Raw genomic sequence first — 27383 nt, forward strand, 5'->3', positions numbered from 1 at the left:
ATTTAAGGTTAATATTGTTATGTGTGAACTTGATCCTATCATTATGATGTTAGCTGGTTATTTTGCTCGTTAGTTGATGCAGTTTCTTCCTAGCATTGATGGTCTTTACATTTTGGCATGTTTTTGCAATGACTGGTACTGGTTGTTCCTTTCCATGTTTAGTGCTTCCTTCAGGAGCTCTTCTAGGGCAGGCCTGGTAGTGACAAAGTCTCTCAGCATTTGCTTGTCTGTAAAGGATTTTATTTCTCCTTGACTTATGAAGCTTAGTTTGGCTGAACATGAAATTCTGGGTTGAAAATTCTTTTCTTTAAGAATGTTGAATATTGGCCCCCACTCACTTCTGGCTTGTAAAGTTTCTGCTGAGAGATCTGCTGTTAGTCTGATGGGCTTCACTTTGTGGGTAGCGCGACCTTTCTCTCTGGCTGTCCTTAACATTTTTTCCTTCATTTCAACTTTGGTGAATCTACAATTATGTGTCTTGGAACTGCTCTTCTCAAGGAGTATCTTTGTGGTGTTCTCTGTATTTCCTGAATTTGAATGTTGGCCTGCCTTGCTAGGTTGGGGAAGTTCTCCTGGATAATATCCTACAGAATGTTTTCCAACTTCGTTCCATTCTCCCCATTACTTTCAGGTACACCAATCAGATGTAGATTTGGTCTTTTCACATACTCCCATATTTCTTGGAGGTTTTGTTCATTTCTTTTTACTCTTTTTTCTCTAACTTCTCTTCTCATTTCATTTCATTCATTTGATCTTCAATTTGTGATACTCTTTCTTCCAGTTAATCGAGTCGGTTACTGAAGCTTGTGCATGTGTCACGTAGTTCTTGTGTCATGGTTTTCATCTCTATCAGGTCCTTTATGGACTTCTCTGCATTGGTTATTCTAATTATCCATTTGTCAAATCTTTTCTGAAGGTTTTTAGTTTATTTGCGCTGGGTTCATAGTTCCTCCTTTAGCTCTGAGAAGTTTGACTGAAGCCTTCTTCTCTCAACTCGTCAAAGTTATTCTCTGTCCAGCTTTGTTCCGTTGCTGGTGAGGAGCTGATTTCCTTTGTAGGGGGAGAGGTGCTCTGATTTTTTTGAATTTTGAGCTTTTCTGCCCTGCTTTTTCCCCATCTTTGTGGTTTTATCTACCTTTGGTCTTTGATAATGGTGATGTACAGATGGGGTTTTGGTGTGGATGTCCTTTCTGTTTGTTAGTTTTCCTTCTAACAGTCAGGACCCTCAGCTGCATGTCTGTTGGACTCTGTCTGAGGTCCACTCCAGTTGGGCTGCTCCCAGTTAGGCTCTCCCAGTTAGGCTACTCGGGTGTCGGGGACCCACTTGAGCAGGCAGTCTCTCCGTTCTCAGATCTCAACCTCCGTGCTGGGAAAATCACTACTCTCTTCAAAGCTGTCAGACAAGGACATTTACATCTGCAGAGGTTTCTGCTGCTTTTTGTTTAGCTATGTCCTATCCCCAGAGGTGGAGTCTACAGAGGCAGGCAGGCCTCCTTGAGCTGCAGTGGGCTCCACCCCGTAAGAGCTTCCCGGTCGCTCTGTTTACCTACTTAAGCCTCAGCAGTGGCAGGCGCCCCTCCCCCAGCCTCACTGCCACCTTGCTGTTAGATCTCAGACTGCTGTGCTAGCAATGAGGGAGGCTCCGTGGGCATGGGACCCGTCGAGCCAGGTGTGGGATATAATCTCCTGGTGTGCCGTTTTGCTAAGACCTTTGGTAAAGCTCAGTATTAGGGTGGGAGTGACCCAATTTTCCAGGTGTTGTGTGTCACGGTTTCCCTTGGCTAGGAAAAGGAATTCCCTTCCCCCTTGTGCTTCCTGGGTCAGGCGATGCCTCGCCCTGCTTTGGCTCTCACTCACTGGGCTGCACCCACTGTCCTGCAACGACTGTCCGACATGCCCCAGTGAGATGAACCCAGTACCTCAGTTGGAAATGCAGTAATCACCTGGCTTCTGTGTTGCTCACGCTGGGAGCTGGAGGCTGGAGCTGTTCCTATTCGGCCATCTTGGCGCCCCCTTCCGTTTGTTTTTTTAGGTGGGATGGTGATGGTGGCAGTAGGGATTTCAGAATTAATATTCATGGGTCTACTCCAAATAGCCATAGGTCATCCCTGATGGCCTTTGTTCTTCTAGCTCCAGAAAGTGTAAAGATATCCAGAGAGGCAGTCTCTTCTGGTTTTGTATTCTGGGCCATTTACTTTTGCCCCATTGAGAGATAGCTCACCAGACTGCCAGGTGACCCAGGTACTCTGGAGCTCAGCTATGATTACTCCTAAATCAGAGCCACAAAGTTCCCAAAGCCTACGTTTTTGGAAATAAATTTAGTGGAGTTTGTTTTATTAATATTTCCTAAATCAGCGGAGATTAGAAAGCCACATATTTTAGCCCCACTTTCTGAAGGCTGGCACCACAGTGAGTTTTCAGTGACCTTAATCCATGTGACCCTTTTCATATTTGACTACATTTCCAAGCAGAGGCTGTAAAATATCTGTTGGAAGTTGATTCTACTATTGATGCTAAGAGGCAAAGTTAAAGTCCATTTGTTAAGGTCTATTCTAGATTAGATAAGCATACTGTATATACTGTATGTACTTCATGGAAACACATTTGTAGCATGGAAAATATCTTTTTTTTTTTCTTTTCTTTTTTTTCTTTTTTTAGACAGGGTCTCACTTCAGTGCCCAGGCTGGAGTGCAGTGGCACCATCTTGGCTTACTGAAATCTCTACCTCCTGGGTTCAAGTGATTCTCCTGCCTCAGCCTCCTGAGTAGCTGGGATTATAGGCATGCACCACCATGCCAAGCTAATTTTTGTTTTTCAGTAGATACAGGTTTTCACCATGTCGACCAGGCTGGTCTTGAACTCCTGATTTCAAGTGATCCTCTCACCTTGACCTCCCAAAGTGCTGGGATTACAGGCATGAGCCACTGCATCCGGCTGAAAAACATCTTTATAATAAGATTTTTCATGTGGTCATAATATGTGTTTTACTCTGGCCTTTGTTTGGAATTGCTATCTTCAAAAGGAGTCTTCATTTCATTTAAAGAGAAGGGTGGCATTATAATAAGTGTTTCTTCTCCTTGGGGGTGTGCTTCAATGACCTGAATCAGACACCCCAAGTTAACTGTAAAGGTTGATCTGCAAAGAAAAGTGCACTCTTTTAAATGATGTGTCAGATCAAATTTAGAGACACTTGTTGTAAGGCTTCTTTTGATCAGAGCAGGGTGCCATGTGTTGGCTGTGCTCATCTTTGAGTCCTGCCTTTTCTTAATTTCCCTGGTGGTTTTAGCTGGATGTGTGTGGTGTTTTTATCTTCCTGCTGAACATGAAGCTGTGGTTCCCTTCTGATTTGTGAAGAGACTACTAGATGTCTAAGTTATGCGACTGTTAGGTGCAAACAAAAACTGCTATTTTTCTGCATAGCCTGATCGTTAAGAACAACATTAAGAACAACAGTTTGAAGTCAAATAAGACTGTCTTGAGGTTTCTGGTCTCCCATTACAAGCTTTTTGTCTTTAGAAAACTTACTTCACCTCTCTCAACTTCAGTGATTTTATCCTTAGAATCAGATTAGTAATAATACTTACTCCTACTGTTAGTGTAAGGATTAAATGAGATAATCTACAGAACTACTCAGCACAGCATTTGGCATACAGTAAGCATTCACTGAATGCTGGATGTTATTTCTGTATTACTATTTTTATTTTTATTCTAGCCCCCAAATCTGTGTACTATGAACTTAGAGAAGCAGAGAAGGCTGCATTCATAAAGGTGAAGAAGAATAGGGAGACTAAAGAGGACCTGACTTCATTTTCCATTCCTTAGACTTGTTTATTACAGTTGTAGGTCACCATGGAAACTTTCAGGATTAAGATGGCATTATTGAGTTAAGCATTCAATGAACACCTCAGGGAAGGAAAGCCATAACATGTATGCATGCCGTAAGTAGTTTTCAGATGAAAGGGTCATCTGGGGGCGAAGAGTGGATGGCAGTTATTGACTTCCTTGTCTGACATCATTTCCAGAATCCACAGAGAATCAGGATCAAGAGTTGAAAGTGTGATCATGTCTCTGTGTTTGGCCTTTTGTGGACCATTCCATAAAGTTGTCAATAGCTATGGCCAGAATTTCAAAATGGGAAGCTGCTCTTTACATACCAGGGAGTAGGGCTTTCTGAAATAGATTCTGAAGTCGAAAAGAACTCTGAGTGTTTTCTGAGAAGGGTTGACCTCCTTTCATGCCACTTACTGTGAATTAAAGCTGCGAGGGAGAACTAGTTTGGGCATGTGGTACAGCACTTAGCGCCACCGCTGCCAGGGAACAAGATTTGTGTTTCTAAGGAGATACAACAAAAAGGAGAATGCTTTAAGAGCCAGCGGCTGTCAGAGTGTAAAAGTATCTATGTTCAGAAAGGGAAATAGAAGCTGAATTAAGTAATTTTATACACACGTTACGGGGTGCCCTTCTGTGAGTAATTCTTAAATTCAAAAGCAAATAGTTGTGACCACAAAGGGCTTAGTACATCTCAGCTGATTTTAGCTCTCAGACTCAAACTGGATATGATTGGTATTGACCTGCTCTGTGCATGTGATTTTAAGATGGTCTGACTCGTGTCTGTCATTCTGTTGGGTTGTATTAATAACAGGGGACAAAGGGTGAAATAGTCCAATAAAGTTTTAAGCAGCCACTTGACAACATATTCCAAATAAAAGAGAGGAGGAAAACCCTAGCTCTACCAGCTGGGACCATAAAACGGAGTCTTCTACACCCTCTTTAATGCCAATATTAACCAGTTTGCAAATGTTTAGTCAGTTACGGGTATGGATGGATGTCCTGAATGGGTTCCTGGGATAAAGTATCATCAAAGAACAGAAATCACAGGGAGAGCGCACCAAGGAAAAATTACAGTACTGCTATATTTACTTAGTGCCTCTGCACTAGGGTTTTATTTTCCACAGTTGGAAAGGGAACCACCTGTCTCAACTGCTGATGTCAGAGAGCTCCCTCGAGACACAGGGCTGCTGGAAGGCACATGATACTGTACATATTTGCTCTTACGTTCGTATCTGGCTAAGATTGGGTTTCAGATTTGTACCCTATTGTGGAGTTCATTTAGCAGTGACTCTCAGGTGCCCTCCCACGTCACCATGCCCTTGTGAATTAAAAAGTGGCCTGCCGAAGCCCTTGTTGTGAGTGTTCCCTCATCTCGCGATACCAGTATTTGCACTGCAGTAAAATGAATGACACACATGTTGGGGTTATCATCTATGGATTCAGTTTTGAAAGTGAGTATCAGGAGGCATTATCTCTGCACCTAGGAGGCTTTATGCTATTGGTAGGTGGGGTTTTGTTTTATTTATAGTGATGAAGGCTTTTAAAGATACATATATGTGTGTATACCAGATGTGGAGGTTTTGTATGTGGATTGCTAAACAGACAAAAAAATATTTAAAAAGAGAGATAAGTATGTAGCATATTTCAATTTTTTTTTAAAGCTGTTCGTTTGTCAGTGTGGAGAATTTGTTGTAGAGTGAATAAAATGCCTAATTTGGAAAGACTGGATATTATGACCAGGCATTTCAAGTGATCTAGTGCATTCTTTTTAGTTTTTATTTTTATTTTTAAAGATTTTTAGAGTTGTGTAATCCACTTGCTCCAGTTTTCTGGAGGAGAATTTGGCGTTTTAAATGTAGCTCCTTAAGAAAATGTGAGGACCACCGTGTTGCACGACTCCAGGCACTCATAGTCAAGAACTCACACTTAAACGATGCTGCTGGCTATGTGTGCAATCTCCAGAAATATGATGCCCTCAACATTACTCAAATGTGATGCAAAAGTAGAGTTGTTACCAACAATTGCAGGAGGCTTGCTGTTAGTGAAGTTGTTCATTATTTTAATAATGCCGTGCATCTCCATTTAAATATCTTCACCAACTGCAAATTATATGGTTATTACACAAAATAGGTGGAAAACAGAGTCTGAGAGTGTAAATTACATTCTTGGGCCACATCAAATCAATTTCCTTTTAGGGATAAGAACCCGAGTTCTTAATTCCCAGCCGTCCTGTGATGCACACCTTCAGTTAAATTTATATTGGAAATGATGCTTGATGTTTTTTTCTCAAGTCCTAAAAATAGAGTCAATAGGATGGGCTAAGACCCCTTGGTTCATCTAATCTTCCCCCCAGTGTAGGATTTTCCTATGAACCATTAAAAGTGTTACAATATATGATTGATATTAATTAGTTTTCTGTAAAGTACTGCACTCCTTAACATGAACTGAACTAGAAATAAATATATTACCATGAATTAAGATTTTATTAGTTGCAAAGAAGAATTGGATGAAGGCACCTATGTGAAATCCTAAGTACAGGCATCAAATTGAATTAATGCCAGCACTGCCTTGAGATTAATTTGAGTACTGAATAAGAAATAGTATACCATAACATAACTGTGTTTACTGAATCATTCTTGGCATCAAAAACTAAAGCTACATTATAAATGCAACAACAGGCTTTTCTCCCTTGGAAGAGAGAGGCGGGTGCACTTTGTAATTAAAGTGGATGTTACCCTCTGAAAAATGCCTCTCGTCCCTAGGAAGGAAACAGCCTTCTTGAGAACCCTGCATCCTTGTATATATCTCAGACTTTGCATACTTGGTGTTGCTCTGGCCATCTTCTGCATCCTAGAGTATGGTCAGCTCTATTTTCCACTCACTGTATATATTTTCATCTTATTACTCTGTATATGTTTTGCAAAAGATGTGGAGGGTGCTAAAAAGTTTTATGGGATTGCCCCAGGGATGTTCTAGAAGGGATTGCTGATTTTATAGGGAGAATGGATTGTACAGCTTTCAATACAGGGCCATGCAGACTGAGGCCTGCAAAGTCCTGAGGATCACTTTTTACAGATTGTGATGTGAGTAGCACCCCCTGGAGTTGTACATTGCTGCGGCTCTGCTCTACTTTCCCTTAATGATCCTGAAATTTCCTGATTTTATAAATTTTATATGCATCTATGATATAGGTTACTTGCAGACCAAATGCAAAACTTTAAAGTTTAAAGTTAAATAGGAATACTAGGCACATCACACATCTAATTTTAAATTGTATAGTAACTACATTTTTAAAAAGGTAAATTTAATTTTAAAGTCTTTAACTTAATATATTCAAAATATTATATTGACAAATGACTGTAAGTTACTAATGAAATAGTTTACATTCTATTTTTCATATTCAGATCGAAATTCCAGGTATATTTTATATCTATAGAAGTCTCAATTTTTGTGTGGACACATTTTAAGTTCTCAGTAGCCATATATGTGGCTAGTGGCTACTGCATTGGCTGGCATAGTTTTTGACTTAGATAGCAACTTGCCAGCATTTTACTACACAGAAAATTGCTTTAAAGAAAAAAAAAAATACCTTAAATGTCAAAGATAAAATATAACATATCCTTTATGTCATTTATCAATTTAGGAAGCGATTATGTGATTGATTACAAATTTGCAAGAAGTGTGAATGCTAAGACAGTTGATAGGCCGCTGGTGGCACAATGAACTTTATATTGAATTGTTTTGTTCCTGTGGCTTTGTTTTCCATTCTTCCCTCTGTGTGTATTTCAGATATCATCATTTAAAACACAATTTGATACTTTGTGGTTCCTCTCATTGTCCCAAAGTCATGCTTTCTTGTCAGTTTTCATGCACCATATGAATGTCTTATTTCTTTTTTGTTTGTTTGTTTGAGACGGAGTTTTACTCCGTTGCCCAGGCTGGAGTGCAGTGGTACAATCTTGGCTCACTGCAAGCTCTGCCTCCCACATTCAAGTGATTCTCCTGCCTCAGCCTCCCAAGTAGCTGGGACTGCAGGCCCCTGCTACCATGCCCAGCTAATTTTTGTATTTTTAATAGAGACCAGGTTTCATCATATTGGTCAGGCTGGTCTCGAACTCCTGATATCAGATCTACCCACCTCAGCCTCCCAAACTGTTGGGATTGTAGGCGTGAGCCACCACACCCAGCTGGATTTCTTAACAGAGAAATTCTTGAAAGACTTTTGGCTCAAGTAACATTGTGGCCAGCTTAATGGAAACAAAAATTGTTTTCTCCACTTGCTGCTTCTGGTCTCTTTAGAGGTAGTGCCAGCTCAAGACTGGTATGAGGCTGGTTTTTTCTTTTCTTTAGGTAAGTAGAGAAACAAAACAACCACCTGGCAATCCTACAACTTGTGATAACACTGTCCCTCATAGAAAGTCAACTTACTATAGGACTTAAAGAGAACGTCTGATGTGCTTGGTTTCCAAATCTTTATTTTTCTTAGGTGAGGAAGGCAGGTGAAGAGCAAACACTTGCATCTACTCTAATGTTGCTTGATTTTACATTGAGTTTTAAGTAGTCAAACATGAATGGCAGGCATCATTATTGAGTAGCCATTGTATGCCAAGCACTTGGCTTATACTCATTTTCTTTAACCTTAACATGAGCCATGTAAAATAGGCATTTATATTTCCATTTTTGTAAATGAAGAGCTTGAGGTTCAGATAGTTTAGGTGACGTCTTGAGTTCCTACAGATAGATCGTAAGTAACAGATCTACATTGTCTGACTCCAAAGTCCATGCTCTCAGAGAAGAGGGACACATTTTCCGAGCAAGTCAATGGCACCGTTCAATAATGAGTTTTGAACCAAGAGCAAAGACTAACATTTTAGAGTTGTAATGTTCTTTCACTTCACTTATTCAAGAAATAAATACAGAGAATATGTAATACCATTTCATTTTTTGATAGAAGAGGAAATAGATTAAGAAAGTTACAGTGGCTTTGTCCAGGGTCAGACAAACAAACCTAGATATCAAGTCCTTTGAGTCCTGCTCCAAGGCAGTTTGTCTGAGTGGTTTAAGGGTCCCTTTAAGGAGGTAAGTTGGACATTGGGAATTTTTTTTATGTGACAGGCTGCAAACTTCAAAAATGTGTGGTACAGAAACATTTATTTCTCTTTCTTTTCTATGCATTTTAAACTTGTTATCGAAGTATATGATATTGAAAAGTACATATACCATAAGAGTTTAGCTCAGTGAATTTTCAGTAACAATGTACCCATGTAACCAGCACAGACAGCAAGAAAGAAACCCTAACTAACTTCCTGGAGCCTCTTCCCGCTTGACTGTGGTGCTCCCTGCCCTGCCCCAAACCACTACCCAGGGCAACCTCTCACCTGATTTGCAGCCACCTAGGTTAAATATCTGTTTCTGTGCTTTATAGAAATGGAATCATAACGTATGCACCTTTCATGTGTGTCTGGCTTCTTTTGCTTCACATTACATTTCTGGGATTTATGTACATTTTGGTGTGTAGCAGAAGTTCATTAATTCTCATTGATATATTTGGCCATACTTTCAAGTATAAAATCCCTAACAAACATAATACTGTAAATGGAATGAATAGGTTTATTTCATATTAATTACTGTTTAAATTGCTTTTTTCCTAGAAAATTATTAGCTATAGTTTTGTGTGATTTGGGCTAAAACAAAATAACAAAGCTGAAATATGGTGCATCAGCAGTTACAAAGCATAACACAACGCAGGATATCACCCCTGTCGTGTGGTTTTTACGTAATATGTCACATTGAATGATGTCGTAGAGAAGACAAAGAGAGCACACAAGCTGAACATACCCACAGGAGAGCCCTGGGTAGGCGTTCCCACTTAGTGGCTTTGTATGGCTGTGCAAAATGTTAGGTGTGGCCCATTTTTAGGTGGCCTGCATGCAAATGGATCTACTAACATGGATAGTAGAAATTTCCACCTCAGGGGCTAGGCGCGGTGGCTCACACCTGTAATCCCAGCACTTTGGGAGGCCAAGGGAGGCGGATCATCAGGTCAGGAGTTTGAGACCAGCCTGAACAACATGGTGAAAACCCATCTCTACTAAAAATACACACAAAAAAAGTTAGCCAGACATCATGGCGCGTGCCTGTAATCCCAGCTACTCAGGAGGCTGAGGTGGGAGAATAGCTTGAACCCGGGAGGCAGAGGTTGCAGTGAGCTGAGATTGCGCCACTGTATTTCAGCCTGGGCAAAAGAAAAAAAAAAAAAAGTCCACCTCAGGAATTGTTAAAGATTTTTTTTGTTTTGTTTTGAAAAGAGGTAGGGAAAGAATTTACTCTGATCATCTGCTTGGCACAAAATACTATCTGGACCCTTTAAAGAATAATAGAGATTTTGGCTTGTTTAAAATGGGTCTCTTGTCAACCTCTTTTTGCAGATTGTCTCACAGGCACAGAATCAAGGTTTCTTATGTTAGTTTTCTTATTACTTCTTCTTCCTAGTTGCAGGAAAATGTGAATGTAATGCCAGTGAATACTGCTAGTGAGAACCCAGCATCGTGTGAGAATAGCTGGGGGTTTATCAAGGCATTGTCCTGACTGAGGTTTATCATTTACCTGGTCATATTTTCCTTACTCCTATGTCATCAGTGCTCCCTCTCTGAATTTTCTGTTAGAGAAGTTAGTTTTCCTATGACTGATTCATTCACTCAACCTTAAAGGAAAACCTCCAAACTGGTTGGTCTTAGATGGCACCAAAGCATACATCTTCTGTCTCTCACTCAGTAAAGTTGTATGTACAAAGGAAACAGTTGAAAAGGAAACGCTATCCTGTGATATGGCCTTGGTTTAATACATTTGCTAATACTGTTATGGTAAAATATTAGGCATATGACCTTTTTTCCTCTCTCCACACCCTATATTAATATCTCAGCTCATCCCTTCTAAATTAAAAATATGTACAATCTTTTACCAAATATAATGAGCTTTTTATTTAAGGAGGGTCTTCTGGTATTAGGCGGAAAGGATGTTACTTTAAACTCTCATTTCCTTAGCTGCTGTAGGCCTTATTCTTATGTACAAAACCCTGAATATAATACCTACCCTCCTTTCTAAATCTTCTCTCTCTGGGTGACATCATTTCTAAATCACATGTAGTGACTACCGCATCAGTTGTGTGGTTTTCACACTTGCTGTGCATGCAGGGACTCGGTCTTACATATGACTCGTGCTACTTTCCAGAATTAATGATAAACAAGATGAAAACTGGCTGCTTCTCTGGGCAGCTACCTGAACTTTGTAAGAAACACGGGTCTCTAGGAAGCTGAGCTTCTCAGAGCCAATACCCGTGGTTGAAAGTATTATATTTCACAAGTTCTCTGGTATTCTTTTTCTAGAATGGTTGAGTGGTTGCAGGGAAAATGTATTGCAAGGAAAATGATGAAGCTGTGCTCTTTCAGCAACACTGAGCACCAGTTGCCTTTCTTGTACATCATCTCTGATTTCCAGTGTCTTTGTGAAACGAGACATTTGGATTCAACCTATGCAAAGAAGGCTTCCTGAGTTGTCTGTCTCTGTCAAGACAGGCACATTACTGCATTTTAGATCTGGCAAAGATCTTTGATTTAATTGAATCTGACCATCTTTGTTGACAGATAAAGAAACCGAAGCTCAATATCATTACATGAACCACCCAAAGTCGAATTGCTGGCAAGTGACATAGCTGAATGAGGGCCATGTTCTTCTTATCTTGCATTTTCCTTTCATTTTGGGCTAAATCAAGAGCCTCAAAGTGACTCCACCTGTCAGGTAGACTTGAGCCTCCAGTACTCACCTTAAATCTCGTAAGGCTGGCTGACTTTGCTTTCAACCTCATTACCCCTCTTCTTACAAATATTCTTAATAGTCAAAATAATGAACACCCATGTATAGGAAGAATGATCTGCAGAAAAGGCCAAGGGAACTGTGAGAACATGAAATCAAATTGGCTGATATAAAGCTTTCATTCCTATGAATATAGTTGACCTTCCAGGGGAAAGAAAGTGGGTTTTCCCCTCTTGTGATACTTGAGAAGCCAAAAGTGAGCTTTCTGCCCAAGCACTGGGCTGCAAAATGGTAGCATTTACACAGGTTGTTTCACATTTAGGGATGGGCTGTGTTCCAGAAGTTTACTTGCATGTCACTGGGTTGAAAGTGGGGCTGCATTTTCCTGGTCAAATCAATTTCAATCATCTTCAATGGAAGCCATGTCTCTAAACACTCTTCCCATAAGCCTTTGCTGGTGGCCCCTCCTTTTTTCCCCAGTTAGTTGGTAGACCCTCTTCTTGAGAATTATTCTTACCAGTTTATTCAAACCATTCTTGAAAATATTTACTATTATATAAATGAATGAAGTTTCTTTAACCCCACACGGGCTAATTAAGATTTTTGAAGAGAAAATTGACTTAACAATTAAATTTCAGATTGAGAAACAAAGGGAAGATGGTAGTGGTGTCTGGTGGACAGTGGTTTTGGTCTACCTCTGAGGCAAGCTAATAGGAGTTGATAGCTTCCTTCTCTTCATAATTCTGGGATTTCTAAGTATCTTGGACACTAACTTCCCTCAGTGTTGCTCATGAGCTTTGCATCCTAAGTGGAGTAGCTGTTTGACTTGGTATGACAGGCAGAAATGGCTTCATTTTAAATATATGATGAATATTTGAGATACAATATTGGGCATCAGGGGCTATTTCTATCTGCTACATTCCCTGTATGTTAAGCAGGCATGGCTTTAGTACTGAATCTCTCTGTTCCTCTCAAAACTGAGTAATTCTTCTTCTTCTGAATATGAAAGTCATGCATGTTTATAAGAGAAAATTTGAAAATTACAGAAAAGCACACTCACATAGAGGAATGTAAAAAGTACTTATAACGTCATCAGCCACTACAAACAGCTTGTTATATTTCCTCCTCATCCTCTTCTTCTTTCTGAGGATATATTTTTACAGGTAAACTTTTCATGATTGTAGTTTTTTCAAGCCTAATTTTAAACCCTAATATATTTTGAACACTTTCCTATTATGCTATTAAATATATTTTACAACAGATTTTAATAACATTGTATATATATATATATATATACACATACTTCTCTATAATTTATTGAACTAGGTCACTTAATGTTGGACATTCACGTTGCATTCAAGTCAAGTCATTCAATAATGCAAATTATGTTGCATTGGGTATCCTCATATGAAAAATCTTTGTACACATTCCCTTATTATTGCCTCAGGATGAATTTCTAGAAGTAGATGTTCTAGGTCTATGAGGTTTTTAAAAGTTTTAAATACGTATTGCCTGCTTGCTCTGTATAAAAATTATACCCAGTATAATCCTACCAGTAGTATCTGATGTCTGTTTTTCGATTGAGCTGCTAAATGTAGAGGTCAGTCCTAGAAGTGGTCTTGGTTAAGGATGTTTTCTCAAAAATCTTGTGTCTCATTGGGTTAGCAAATATAAAGTAAGAGTTTATCTGTTGCCACAAAATTGAACTTAGACCTCAAAGCTAATTGCTTCTTAAGATGAGAATTTATTTCTCTTCTACCTCTCTGACATGTTTGGGATATATATATATATATATATATATACATATCAGAGCAAAATTCAAATATCAAAGCACTGGAAAAACCCATAACAGAAACACAAGTCAAATAACCAAAAATCCTTCCAACACTCTGCCTGGTGGTATTTAAAAAAAGGAAAAGAAAAAAAAATTGTCTATTTATTGTTACCTTTTGAGACTATTTGCAAAATATAGTTTTGTTTTGTTTTCTTTCCTTAAGATCGAGAAAAGCTAAGCTAATTAGGACTCAAGCACTAAAAAATGAGTATCAGGGGAACAGTTTGATTACCTTTTTTTTTTTTTCAGTTTAACAATTTGTGTACCTCAATTTTCCCTGCTAACTTCAGCTAGTGCAAAGAAAAAATAATCTTTCTTAGTAAATGAAATGTTATATTGTGTATTGAAGTTCAGTAGCACTTTAAATTTTTAAATAGTGCCAAATTTGACAATATGTAATATGCCTTATTCATTTCCAGTTAAAAAATAATTGCTAGTTAATCCTTTTGAATATTTATCATCTAAATAATCAATAACTCTCTGCATTATAGATAAATTAACCTGGAATAATTAAGGTAAATGAAAATGTAGATTCACAAATACAACAGAATTGAACATCAGACAAAATCAGATTTTAACCGCCCTTTTATTATCTCTTATCTGTGTGCTTAATAAGTACAATTGTTGCTTTATGTTTAGATTAGTCCAATTGACTGCAACTCTGATTAATTTTCATGTTATTTTTTGTTTCAATATGAAAAACACCAAAAGCACATTTTGAGGTCCAAATTAAAATAGAGGCTGACTCAGTTCCATAGAGCTGGTTTTATTGGAGAGGAGAGTTGTTTTTGCTGAGGTTGTCTATCACAACTTGTTTATTAAAAAAAGAAAAATAAATGCTAGGAGACATTCAAGCTGTCTTGATTTTCCTCTAGTTATTTCCTCAAAGCTTCTTTGTTCACATGGACATCACTGTGACATTTTTTGTGGAAAATGAGGTTTAATTTTAAAGTATTTATAGAAGTCTTTGTTATGGCCTATCCTGCTACCAACTTTTGTGTTCTACACGGTCTCTGCTTCTAACCAGAGGCCCAAAGCATGTGTTTAGAAACTGATGTGGGGTATCAGGATCAATTAGTCCCTCTAGGAATTAAAAGCAAGCATTTGAGTGCCTGTTAACAATGATTAACTTTACAAATATTAGCAATTCTAGGCAGGCCCCTTTGCTTTCTGGACGAATGCTCTAGGCAGGCAGCATTCCCAGGAATATTGGTTTCCAGCTATGTAGGCTGTCCCTCAGTTATAAAGTTGCCTCCGGGGTCTTTGCTATGGCTTTGATTTGAGGATGATTATTATTCTTATGGATGAAATTTTAGTTCTTTCTAGAAAGGCTCTCAGTGATTTGCAAGCTCTTTTCAGCTGCTCTCTAAGCCTTGCCGAGCCTTATTTTTTTCCATTGTAAAATGGGTACACAGATCATCCTTATTGGATAGTTTGGAGGACTAAATTGATTAAGATGTGGTATATGAAGTGCTGACCTTAATGTCTAGCCCATACGTGCTCTGCTGTATATGTTTTGCTTTCCACCTTTCTTTCCTGAGAAGTTTCTGCATACATATATTCTTATGTAGTTATTGTATAAATAGTGTGTATGGAAACATTCCCGAGATTGTATTTTCCTGTTCTTTCTTGATTTAGAAAACTAAAGCTATAGTAATTTTCTGCTGTGTGTAAGAGGGAAAATGTACCTATGAACTGTATTCAGCAAACTTAAAATGTTAAAGCTCTTGGTCACCTTTTTATACCCAGTGATGATAAACTGTCAATTTCCTTATGTTATTTGGGAATTTACTAGCAACTTATTGCAGATATCACAGTAGACACATCTCTTATAATATGTATGATCTGAAAGAAGCAGCAGTCTGGTAGTTTTTTGTTTGTTTTGTTAAAATAAAAACTTATAAACTTATAAAAACAAGTGAACAAATATATTTATCCTAATGGCTCTTCTGAGTTTGCTTCTCAAATCACCTATATTCAATATAGACAACAGAACTGGTTGTTTTTGCTATTGTCTGAGGTTTTTGAGTTTGGGGGTTTGAATTTGATTCTAATGTTTAGAAATGGGCAGTTGTCTGAAATATGGAGGGGTGGGAAAAGCCTTTAATTTGGGGTAGGAGTGAGGAGGGAAACCCAAGTGTTATACACTTCATTCAACATATTTATTAGAGAATTGAATTACTCTCTTGAGGGTTTTTTTTCTCTTTGTTAGCAACTCGAGATAGATTCTCCTGCCTCTACTAATATTGAAACCCTGGAAAATGTTAACAGAATTACAGAGGGGAGAAATTATCAGGATGGAATGTAGGCTCTGTGTAGATATGCAACATTAGGGGCACTAGGCAGATGTTAATAAATACCTCTTTCTATTGTTGAGATAAAATGAGTTTGATTTGGGTGTGAACTGCAGTGGTCAATGAAAGGACCTTGTACCTCACGAGGGTGTGTTTTAAGCAGGAGAAGAGGAATCTGGGTGTTGATCCAAGTGACATTGGTTTTTCATACCAAATTTTTCTCCATTTTTAAGGGTTGTCATCCCCTTAAAATTGTAAGCTCTCTTGTGTCCATGTTATATGCTTTCTTAGCAGTCCCTGTGATACATGGCTGTGCACACAGTAAAGTTGCAATATATCTTTGTTGTGTGAAACCAGATATTAGGAAATTTTGGAGAGAGAGTTGACGAAGAGGTGAAAGGACGGCTGTGGGTAGAGAGTGAGAGAAATAGTCAAGGCAGAGAGGGAATTACATGTAGAAATGGCCCGGGGAACCAGAAAAAACCAAGGTTGGTGAGCAATGAACAATTTAAGTTCTCCTGAGCAAAGAAAAAAAACTGGACAGAAGAAAAATTTTAATCTGAAGAGTTAATTAACAAAATTATAAAACCTCTAAAACATCCCTCTCATTACAGCTGTAGTTTTAAGATTAAAAAAAAAAAATAGTGGAAAGCACTCTAATTTGTCCTAAGAATCTATTTAATTTTGATTTGTCCAGTAATAGAAATTTGAGGGGGCAATGCAATATACTGTAGTTTGTAAGTCCTTTAAATGTTGTTACTTCTGAATTGCCGTCCTCTTTGTGATAGCGATAGTGAAGAAGAAACAAGTGTGTTTGAAATCACTTCTGGTTTCAGTGCACGTGCTGATTGGATTTTTTAGAAGTATAATTAGATGGCAAAAAATAAGAAAACCCTAACAATACAATCTGGGCAGGTTAGAATATCAAAAATTATAATGAGCCTGTTCCAATGTGAAGAACATCTCTAAAAGATGTGAATAGGTTTTAAAAATATGAGGAATATCTAGCATTGGATAAACACAAATAAAAGTATCAGTGAATATCACAGTGGAAGAATCACATGATAATAATTAATAAACATTGACTCTTCTTGGCCAGGTGACCAATATTATTTCACAGTTGATTGTTAAGGGGAGAGTCAATGACCTTTGTCCTGAATTTTAATAATTTACTGAAGTTTTGCATTAAATCAGAATATAATTGGGAAGAAAATTAGTGTTTCTTTGTGGGGAGTGCAGAGTAATGCCACTAATTGCTTGTATAAAAGCATTCCCGAGGTTGTATTTTCCTGTTCTTTCATTAGAAAATTAAAACCACAGTCATTTTCTCCTGTTTGTAAAAGGGAAAATGTGCCTGTGAACTGTATTCAGCAAACTTAAAATGTCAAAGCTCTTGGCCACCTTTTTATGCCCAGTAATGATACACTGTCAACTTCCTGACGTTATTTGGGAATTTACTAGCAACTTGTTGCAGCTATCACAGCACACAAATCTCTTATAATATGGACGGTCTAAAAGAAGTAGCAGTCTGCTGGTGTTTTGTTTCTTTTGTTCTTTCTTTCACTTTAATATTTGAGCAACTTAATATTTAAAATATGTGTTAGGGCAAATCACCATGTTTTTCTGTTTAAGGAGATGGACAATGAAGAATAGGGTATATTAACCTCAGTAGAAATAGTGCTTTACAAATTATGTTTAGATAACTGGGGGGTTGCTTTCAGGTAAATTATTATCAAGTGAAAGAATTGAGCTGATTCTAAAAGTGTATTGGGTTTAACATTTTATGAAAACATGTTTATTCACACAGATACATACATGTGTACATCTCCGGGGAACATGGAAGGGTTAAGTCAGACCACTGTCATGTTACAGGAAGTGTTTTTCCACTGTATCCAGTACCTTGAGTTTGTTATGTATTCAATATGTAGTGTCATCATAAAACAGTTGCACCTGCATTAGCCCTCATTGTCTCAAGGCACACGCTGAAAAATAATAGAAAGTAAAGCTCAGGAATTGAATATTTCTGCTAATAGTGTGTTGGTATTTTTCCCTCAGTTCACGGACATTCTTGATTTCAAAACGCAAACTACACAACCCAGGGCACTAGGGTTGGAATTCAATGTTTATTCAAAAAGGCACCCTAAGGCAGTTAGGGAGGAAATGCTACATGTATGAAAAATAGGAGCCCGGAATCTAAGCTGATCTGAGCACAGCAGCAGCAACTGTATTTACTAACACTTGTTTTCTGGGAGCCTATGAGAGAAATGGAAATAATTAGAAGGAAGCTGAAAGGATGGGGTTTTGTGGCTTGTTCTCCTTTTATGGAGCAAAGAAAACTGCAGCAATACTTCGGGAGCTGGTATTCCCTACTGCCATGGGGGCAGCCGAATTCTGGGTGGAGGAGTTTGTTTATACCTTAACAAATACAGCCTATGTTGTTGATTAAACAAGCAAAAAAAAAAAAAAAAAAAAAAAAGCCTCATTTGCTGCTTTCAAACACTCCCTCAATGAGAAAGTGCCTCATAAAAATGCATCATGTGATAAGCTCTTGCTTTAGTCCCAAACTGAGCTTGAGTCCACTTGGAGATCTTAGAATTAAAGAGTTCTTAGGGAATACACATTTTAGCTAAGAATATAGTGACTCTGTCATGAAACAGGGAGCTTTGCCACTTGCTTGTTTTGGAAGGAAAATAAATTAAAAAAAGATTGCAGGGGATTTTGGTTATTATATGGCCAGGGCTCCGTTTAAAGTCTGTGGCATTCAAAGCTGGCTTTAATCACAGCATGATGCTTGAAGCCTCCAAAAGTCCAAGTGTTTCCTTTCTTTCTTTCTTTTTTTTTTTAAAGCGTTACTTCACTGAGGCAGAGGGCTGCCTTTGAGTGACGTCACGAGTTAGAGCAGCAAGCTGCACAGGGGAAGGGAGGCTGGGTGAGTGACAGCCCAGCCTACTTTTTAATAGCTTTGTCATGTGACTGGGGACTGTAGTAAGACAGGTGCCTTCAGTTCACTCTCAGTAAGGGGCTGGTTGCCTGCATGAGTGTGTGCTCTGTGTCACTGTGGATTGGAGTTGAAAAAGCTTGACTGGCGTCATTCAGGAGCTGGATGGCGTGGGACATGTGCAACCAGGACTCTGAGTCTGTATGGAGTGACATCGAGGTGAGCTGGGGCTGGGCTCGGCGCTGCAGCCAGGACTGACGCTTCCCTCAGATGCTATTATTCCTGTAAGGGGGGATGGGCGTGGGCAAAGAGAAGAGCCAGGAAAGTAGTCCAGGCAGGAGCTTTTAGAAGAGAACCCCAATCTTATCTTAACTCCAGTAAGTTTGCTATTTTAAGGTGGCTCTGAGATGCCTTGAGCAAATCAAAGCTTAGCTGCTGTCATCAGTATCTGTTGCAGTTAGAAACTCTTTCCATGTGACTTTGGGACTGTTTCTACTCATATGCAATATTTATGCTCTAAGATATTGATATGAATCAGAAGCTGAAGTCTTTCCAGTGGTGTTTAGTGGCCTGGTTGGAAAAATGCCATTTCCATTTATAATAAGAGGAAGATAAAAATATTAAAATGGATGTGTTCAAATATAGTCCGTTTTGACTGTATTCCGGATTTTTTTCTCCCCCCCTCTCTCTCTGTTCATCAAGACAGAGAACTTACAAAATCCTAAATAATCCTGCTGGGCTATTTTAGATTGCTTTTCCCACAGAACACAAAACAACGATGCTGCTTCCTTTAAAACTCCTATACGTGGTTGAAAGATTTGGCCAGCGAATGAAAAGAAATGCCTGGCAGTGCAAGGTTTTCCCTTCGCGTCGGTGGCAGGGAAGCCAATGGTTAAATCTTCCTGTACCACGGAGAGCTGCCTGAAGCCGAGAGAGAATAGAGTTTATGCAGGACTGTGTGTGGAGCTGCTCGCTGCTTGTGTAAAAATAGACAGCAATACATCAATTCCACAGTCTCTGCTGGCTACAATTCATACAGGGGGGAAAATAACGCAAGCAGTTTCCTCGTAATCTCTGGAGTCTAGTGGGGGGGACGGAGGATCTCGGCGTGTTTGCATTCGGCACAATGGAATGTTCTCGGAAGGAAAGTTTGGGCAACTTGGGAAACAAGCGAAACTTTCTGTGGACTCTGGTGAGATGGACTCGAATTGAATTGCATGGAGGATCCCAGCTGCTAACAATGAATCTGGCAAAAGACTGCGAGTGTTTCCTCTGGGTAGCTGGGGGCACGTAGGGTAAGGGGGAGGATCAAGCCCACACGTGATTTGATTAAATAAGATGTCCATGTGGTACAGCGATACACATCTAAAGTGAAAATAATTTGGCCAAGGCCGTCTGTGAATGCTTTTTTCCTATCTAGCGAGGCATGCCTGGGATTCTTAACTCTTTGCTGGGTTTGCCAATGTTGGCTCCATTTGCCCTCCCTTGCCTTGGTAGATCGTATTTGTGGATTGTAATTGTTATCTTGTTCTGATTTCTTGGTAAGGTGGAATAGATACGGATAATTCATATGCCCTGTAGCCATTATGAGTCAGGGTTATAAGTGGCTTCAAAGTCCTAATTGTCTTTGAGTAGCCGGAGTGTCCTGTGGGTGGTTGTCTGGCTGGCACTGTGGGTCTCAGCTGCTGTAGTTTCATTTTTCCATCATGTATTATTCTTGATGCTGTTAGGAGTTGATTGAGGAACTAGATCATATGGAAATAAGGAAGATTTATTTTAATCATTGGAATTCCTGCAGTCATTTTCAAATAAGCATCAGAAGCATTTAAAACTGTGGCCTTTAAATTTTTTTCTTAAGGAGGAAAGGTCTTGGCTGCTTGTCCAGCCATGGATGGAGTCGCCAGTCGGCTGAGATTGGCCAGTCACTTCTCTGTTACACTATAGGCAGCTAGATGCTAGAGGCTTTGCCTACATGGCAGCGGCTCTGGGAATCACCTCTGCCAGTCTAAAATATTACGAGCAGCAGGTAGCGTAGGCAGTTTTCATTTTTTGAATCATTAATGTTTGCTGTCATCCTAAAACATATTATGCCCTTTTGCACATAATGACAGGGTAGTACATTGGTTAATAAAGGCCTATATCACTATAGCTACTTGGAGTGCCCCGTGTTTCACAGTTTAATGAAGGTGATGTACAATAAGGTTACTAAGATTAATAGAGACAATTCAAATGACATACACCCTACTAAGTCTGTCATTCTTTACTGCCCCTCTCTCCACCCCTCCCCATCTTGACTAATTTTTTTAAGAACCAAGTTTCTTTTTTCATTAATATAATTAATGTGACCAAATCCACTCCTTCTTCTCTCTCTCTTTAAAATTTACCATCAATGGCACAAAAATCCTCCAAAAGGTTAATGGAGAATTATACTTAATTATAATGATTCATTATCATCAATGCAGTTAAGCTAATTTATTATCTGCTCCTTAACTAAGAGAAAAAGTCTGTTGGGGTGAAATAACATACAATAATTAGCCTTTTGTGTTTAGTGACTGCTTTATCCTCTTAAATCTTATTATAAAATTGAGGCTACAGTTGTGAAATAGCTGTCATAGTTGCAAAGAGGCAGTAGAATGTGTCTGTGTCATTGCAATAAAGCACACCTGTTACAGATGTATAGGGAAACAGTAAATATCAGCATGTCAGATGAGGACAGTTACAGGGCTTGGACTGTTAAGTATGGCATCGTCCAAAGGCCAAATATAAATTAATAACAGGAACACTTGCTACCACTAATGTGTTTTAGATTAGCAGGATAATGCCACATTCAGAAGCACAGATTTTATTAGCATGTCAACATTGGCAAGAGCACATGCACTTTTCTCAACCATAACGTAAAAGCAAAATGAGAGACAGAGAGAGAGACAGATAGAGAGAGCAAGAGAGAGCAAGTGAGAGGAAGGAAAGGAATATGTAAATAACAAGATAGCATCAATATAACAAATTGACCTGGTCTGTTCAATGGTTTTCAAAAGTTATTTTAAAATACATATTTATGGAAGGTTAAAGGGTTTTGAACAAGTCATGCCAAAGAGGGCAGTTAGAGAGAGGGACACCAAAAAGTTGTCCACAATCAGTATGCCACTTTAGCCTTCCAAAACATGGTTGGTTCCTAAGTTTCACAACAGGAACTTAAGCCGTACGTGGAAAGCCTACATTTTCTTGATTATTTTTAATTTTGTGTTGCTATCTTTGTTGTTCATGTTTTTTAAAAGACTCTGCCCCTATAACATCCTAGTGTATCTAGCACCATTGAAAAAGTTCTCCCCCTATCTCCGAATTGGTGACACTGAGGAAAAGTTAAGAGTGTGTTTGGGCTTGGAGGATCAGCTGTATGGGCAAGAATGGAGTCTGGGAAGTGTTTCACCCACAACCAAATACGAGCATTATGCCATAATGAGATCCCTTCAGCCCCGCCTTCACTTACTTATATGCCTTGTCAAGTATACTGAGCTGTAAGTTTGGGCTAACTCAGATAATAAAAGGAAAGACCAATAAAATGATAAGGAAAGAGTTTTGATGGCGAGGACAGTCCTTTCTTTGCATTCCCTTGTGCCTGCTGCCAGGGATCTCATTGGGGCCCAGTGGTCTTAGAAAAGGATGGCAATGATTTTCAGTCTCCCCCCATCCTCCCCTTACCAACTGCTGACTCCATTACCCAGTACTTACTTCTCAGCATGTTGCTTTTGATCATGCTGCTGCATATGACCTGTGTAATGTGGCCTGCTAGGAATCCCTGCCAGGGATAACACGGGTGCTTGAGAAAGAAAATCTGCATAAAACCTACTTCATTCAAAATGTAAATGTCAAGGTGCATCTTTCATTTTATGCCTAACTGCTGCCTGGATGTGAACAATTCCACAGTATCTCTCCCGACCTTGGAAGGCAGGGCCACGAGGGTGCTGCGTCAGTGTGTGCCTCCTGATTGAGACACCCCTACTCACAGGTGGATGAAGTTCTTACTGTTCTGGCAATGCCAGACCCCTGCGATAGGAGTTCCTGCAGTGTTCTTTACTGTCTGCAGACTGACATTAGCAGTTAGGTAGCCAATTCAAGTTTAGGAGGCCACCTCATTGGTAAGGGGAGTCCACTTGCCTCCAAAAGCCCCATGGTAAAACAGTTAAAAAGACTGTCTAGTTCATGTAAGGGGATGAAATACTTTGACAATCTAAAATAATCTTGGTGATAAGCAGCCCAGCCATGGTAGAAGATATTTTAAACCTCTCAATATATAGAAATTATTTTGAAACTCTAAACAGAAATAGTTTTTTTGAATTCACGTAAAGCACAGTTTAGATATGCATAAATAATGAACAAAATACACTGATGGTATGCTCTTGTGAGTTTTCTTTTCCGGGTACTAGGTGATGCCAACCATACACACACACACACACACACACCCCTTGCAAGTTACATACAAAAGCCATATAGAAAAAAAATTATGATTTTTGTCCTTCATCTTAAGGAACTTGCTTTTGCCTTTAAGAATGAAGTCCAGAAAGTCATGAAGAGTCAAATAAGAGTAAATGATTTAAATAACAAAGTTCAGGAGAATCACAGATGAGTCAAAGGGCTTTGCATCATTAGTTGCTAAATGAATTATATGGATTATAATGCTTAAAAGGAGTGTAAATGGAGAAAATTTTTCCTAGTGTAGTTCCTTTGTTCTTTTTCCATTTAGCAATAGTTTATTGAGTGTCTATGATGTATGATAAACTTTCCAAGGTAAAATCGAGTTTGTCTTATGGTTAACCATAAGACAGTTTAAAACTTTGGAAGCAGTAACTATCAAACAGGTACCAAGGATTTTGTACAAAGAGGTACAAAAATTTCCAGTTGATTTCTGGGTGGAAGAATCAGAGAAAGCTTCATGGAGCATGGTATTTACCATGTATTTGGAGGTAGAATTCTGGATGGAATAAAGCAGGAAAATTATCCTTCAGGAGCCAAGTGAGTAAAGATTTTAGGATGTTTTTCCTGGTGACTAAGGTGCCAGAAACTAGCTTTGGTAGTGTCGTTGAATTAACTAGGCTTAATTCCTATCACATGCTATTGCAGTTTAACAAATTCCTGTGGTTAATGGAAGCTTTTTTTAAATTTTTTTATTTTTATTTTTTCTGCCGCCTGCAGTGTGCTGCTCTGGTTGGTGAAGACCAGCCTCTTTGTCCAGATCTTCCTGAACTTGATCTTTCTGAACTAGATGTGAACGACTTGGATACAGACAGCTTTCTGGGTGGACTCAAGTGGTGCAGTGACCAATCAGAAATAATATCCAATCAGTACAACAATGAGCCTTCAAACATATTTGAGGTAAGGACATCCTTTGGAAAAATTAATTTTTCATTGACTTTGGTTTGGACGAGACTAACATGGTAACAGGCCTGAACATATAATGGGTCCTTACTTTGCTATCATCAAAAGATTTTTCATCACAGTTACATACTTTCTAATTTATGGAAAAACAGTATTTGGAAAACAAATGGTTTATTTTTATTTTTATTTTTTTAAAGATTTAAGGGACTAAGAATCAACAACTGTGAGTGAGTTAAACTATGTTGAAATACTAAAGGGTTGTGAAAGGTTAGTGACAAAGAAGAACAAAAGTCTAAACCTGTTTATTCCTGTCTATTTCCCACAGAAAGAATGAGCAATAAATGGTACCTCATATAAATTAATAAATAAGAAGGCCTTTCTTTTTAACCAAGGGGGTAGATGTCTACCTTTATTTGCTTTACTAATTAGGTGAGCTCTTTTGATTATTATTATTAATCATATTTTTGGTACATATCTCTAATTTCTTTATATAATGGGAATTTCTAAATCTGACTAATCTACTGTATACTTATAAATCAGTCAAAATTCATTTACTTTTCAGTAGCGAGAATTACCTCCGTGACTCTGGACTCTTATTATCAACCTACCCTATAATAAAGAATGTTAATCTATTCCTATTAAAGTGTTACTCTGAGAAAAGAAATTCTTTCCCACAAGATCAGTACTCATTTACTTGAAAATACATGACTTTTTATAGGAACAAACATTTAGTGAGTACTCTGGCAAGTGAATTAAATGAAGATTGACAAATCAGCTGGTTTTCTTTATCACAACTGCCAGTGCCATCATCGTCATCATTATCTAATGTTTTCTGAGCACCTAGTATGTGCTGGACTTTTCTTATTCACCCGCAAAGACATTTCTTATACTGCCATGTTATTTGGTTGAATCCGAGTCTTAAGAAAGCCAAGTCTAAAATATTAATTGAGTTTTTCTGGAACCCAGCATGCAATACATGCTGAATAAATGTTTGTTGAATCATGAGCGAATGATGAATATATTAATGTTGATAACAATAATAGTCATGACAATAATGGCCACCATTTTGGTATACTCATGCTTAATATATGTCATCTCACATGTCCTTGAAAACAACCTATTGTTAGGTCCTATTATTATCATTTCTGTTTGACATATGCAGACACTGAAATTCAGAGAGGTTATTTGATTTTCCCCAAATCACACAGTTGACATTAAAGACCTGGGATTTGAACCCCAAATTTATCGGACTTCAAAGTTTATATCCTTGATTAAAAATAGAGAACCCATGAATTTGGGTGACAGCCATCCTTTACAAAGGCATATCAAGCTGCTTCTTTGCTCAATATATTTAAAAATAGAACAGAATCTTTCCTTTCAGTGTGGGTTGGCATGGAGGTACAGTTAGCTAGTGAGCTGAGACGGCTGTAGGTTCTGCCGACGGTTGAGACTTTGTAATACCTCTGAGGATTAAGTGGGTTTTAGAAGAATGCTTAAGGTAGTAGAGTTTGGACTGGGGAGACAGAACAAGGTGGAGGAAACACTGAAGGTTGTGGTTAGTTCTACTTTCCCAGGCTTCTCAGCCGGGTCTTAGAAAGTTCATGTGAGGACTTGGCCAGTTAGAACTGGTAAATTGAACATTCCTCACTCAGTACATTTGTCAGGTTACAGGCCCATTCTAAGTCATGCTGCATTAAATAAACACTGCTTTAAAAAATGTCCATCTCCATAGACCTCTTATCTAAAAATCAGCTATTCCATATCAGATGAATGCCATGCATTTTGTAGAGGCTAGAGAATAACTTAGAGGTAGGGGGAGATGGCATAGGAGTCAATGCCTCTCTGGTGGGCTACTTTAAAAAGAATTCCAACGTTCTCCATAACCTTTATGTCCCTGTATTTTGTGTTGTGGTATTTGTGAGAGGTACTTCACATTTATACCTTCAGGAGTCTTGGTTCAGCATCTAGTTAATTATCTACATGTAGGTGCTTAACATATGCCATTTCACCCTTTTTGTCTCCCTGTATCATATTCTATGCTCATAAAATTACTTTCAGCACTCTAAAACAGAAGGTTCATGTAATTTAGTCTCTCATTAGGTCATTTTAAACCAATGATTCTCAACCAAAGGCAATTTTGGTCCCCACCCCACACCCCAATTCAGGGGACATTTGACAATGTCTGGGGGCATGTTTGGTTGTTACCACTGGGGACAAGGGGATGCTACGAGCATTTACTGAGTAGATACTAGAGTCAAGGGATACTACTAAACATTCTACAGCATGTAGGACAGCTCCCACCACAAAAAATGATTCAACCTCCAATGAAAAAAGCACTGAGGTTGAAAAACCCTGCTTTTAAATAAAGTCACAAACTTCCCCTTTATAAATTACTAATGATTAATTGGTCAGATTTCTGAAAGAAGACATAGTAAGGTACTGGATATAAAGAATGAGAAGTCATATAACGGTATTGGGATGCCTGGGGCTCCAGGACTAATGTGTCAGGTATTCTCTTAGTGTCAGAGGGCAAAAGTGACTGTTTAGGTAAGTTCCGATAACAGTTTTTTCTGACGTCACAAAGCCCATTCTTTATCTAGGCAAAGGGTAAGGTCATATGTGGCAATGCCGTTACCAACAGCAGCAGCTTCAGGAGCATTTGCCTGGCGTGAGGACACCTCCACTCTTTGCCCTCTAGTGTTAAACTCAGGAATCTTTTCTATAATGCGAAAGGAAAGTGTGTTTTTTGCAGAGGTGACATTCTAAAATTGGGTCTTCTCTGTGAAGAAGATTCGTATGAAACCAGATAACTCTTTCATGGCCACAGATTTGTGTTGCTTCTACCCAAGCAGCATTTCAGGGAAGTGCCTTCCCAGGGCCAGCCACTCACAGTGGACTTTTCACCTGCACTCACCTTCTTTCAATTTGCAAAGCCCTGCCTCATCACATTTGAGAAGGCCTTGTACTTGAGCAAGTTAAACAGTCACGGGCTCTGCTGTCTCTGAGCTGACAATAACAAGCATTATCTACTTTGGATTCCCAGAATAAAATCAGGCACTGAGTAGTTAAATGCTTTTCCCTGACTCAAGTAGCACGTCAATGACACCACTGGAAACTGGCCATCAGCTCTCTGAATTCTCATCATAGCAGAAAGTGGGATTTAGGGGTATATAATGAGTGGCAGAGTCTTAAAATGTTGCGAGTATAGTCCCAGCTACTCGGGAGGCTGAGGCAGGAGAATGGCATAAACCTGGGAGGCGGAGCTTGCAGTGAGCTGAGATCCAGCCACTGCACTCCAGCC

General features: G+C 38.9%; 1 protein-coding gene across 2 annotated transcripts in view; it reads left to right on the forward strand.

The window, feature by feature from the left end:
* The window catches only part of PPARGC1A (peroxisome proliferator-activated receptor gamma, coactivator 1 alpha), a 681573-nt gene that overhangs the window by 565634 nt on the left and 88556 nt on the right, over positions 1-27383 (forward strand). Inside the window, exons 1-2 of one of the 2 annotated variants that reach the window (XM_011935660.1) lie at positions 18755-18928; positions 23900-24079. In XM_011935660.1, the coding sequence (XP_011791050.1) occupies positions 18875-18928; positions 23900-24079 (234 nt within the window). In that variant the 5' untranslated portion in view covers positions 18755-18874. Of the gene's footprint in view, positions 1-18754; positions 18929-23899; positions 24080-27383 lie in introns of those variants that run through there. The other variant, XM_011935659.1, reaches the window with a different exon arrangement.

The sequence above is a fragment of the Colobus angolensis genome, unplaced genomic scaffold, assembly GCF_000951035.1.
Source record: "Colobus angolensis palliatus isolate OR3802 unplaced genomic scaffold, Cang.pa_1.0 Scaffold146, whole genome shotgun sequence".
NCBI lineage: Eukaryota > Metazoa > Chordata > Mammalia > Primates > Cercopithecidae > Colobus > Colobus angolensis.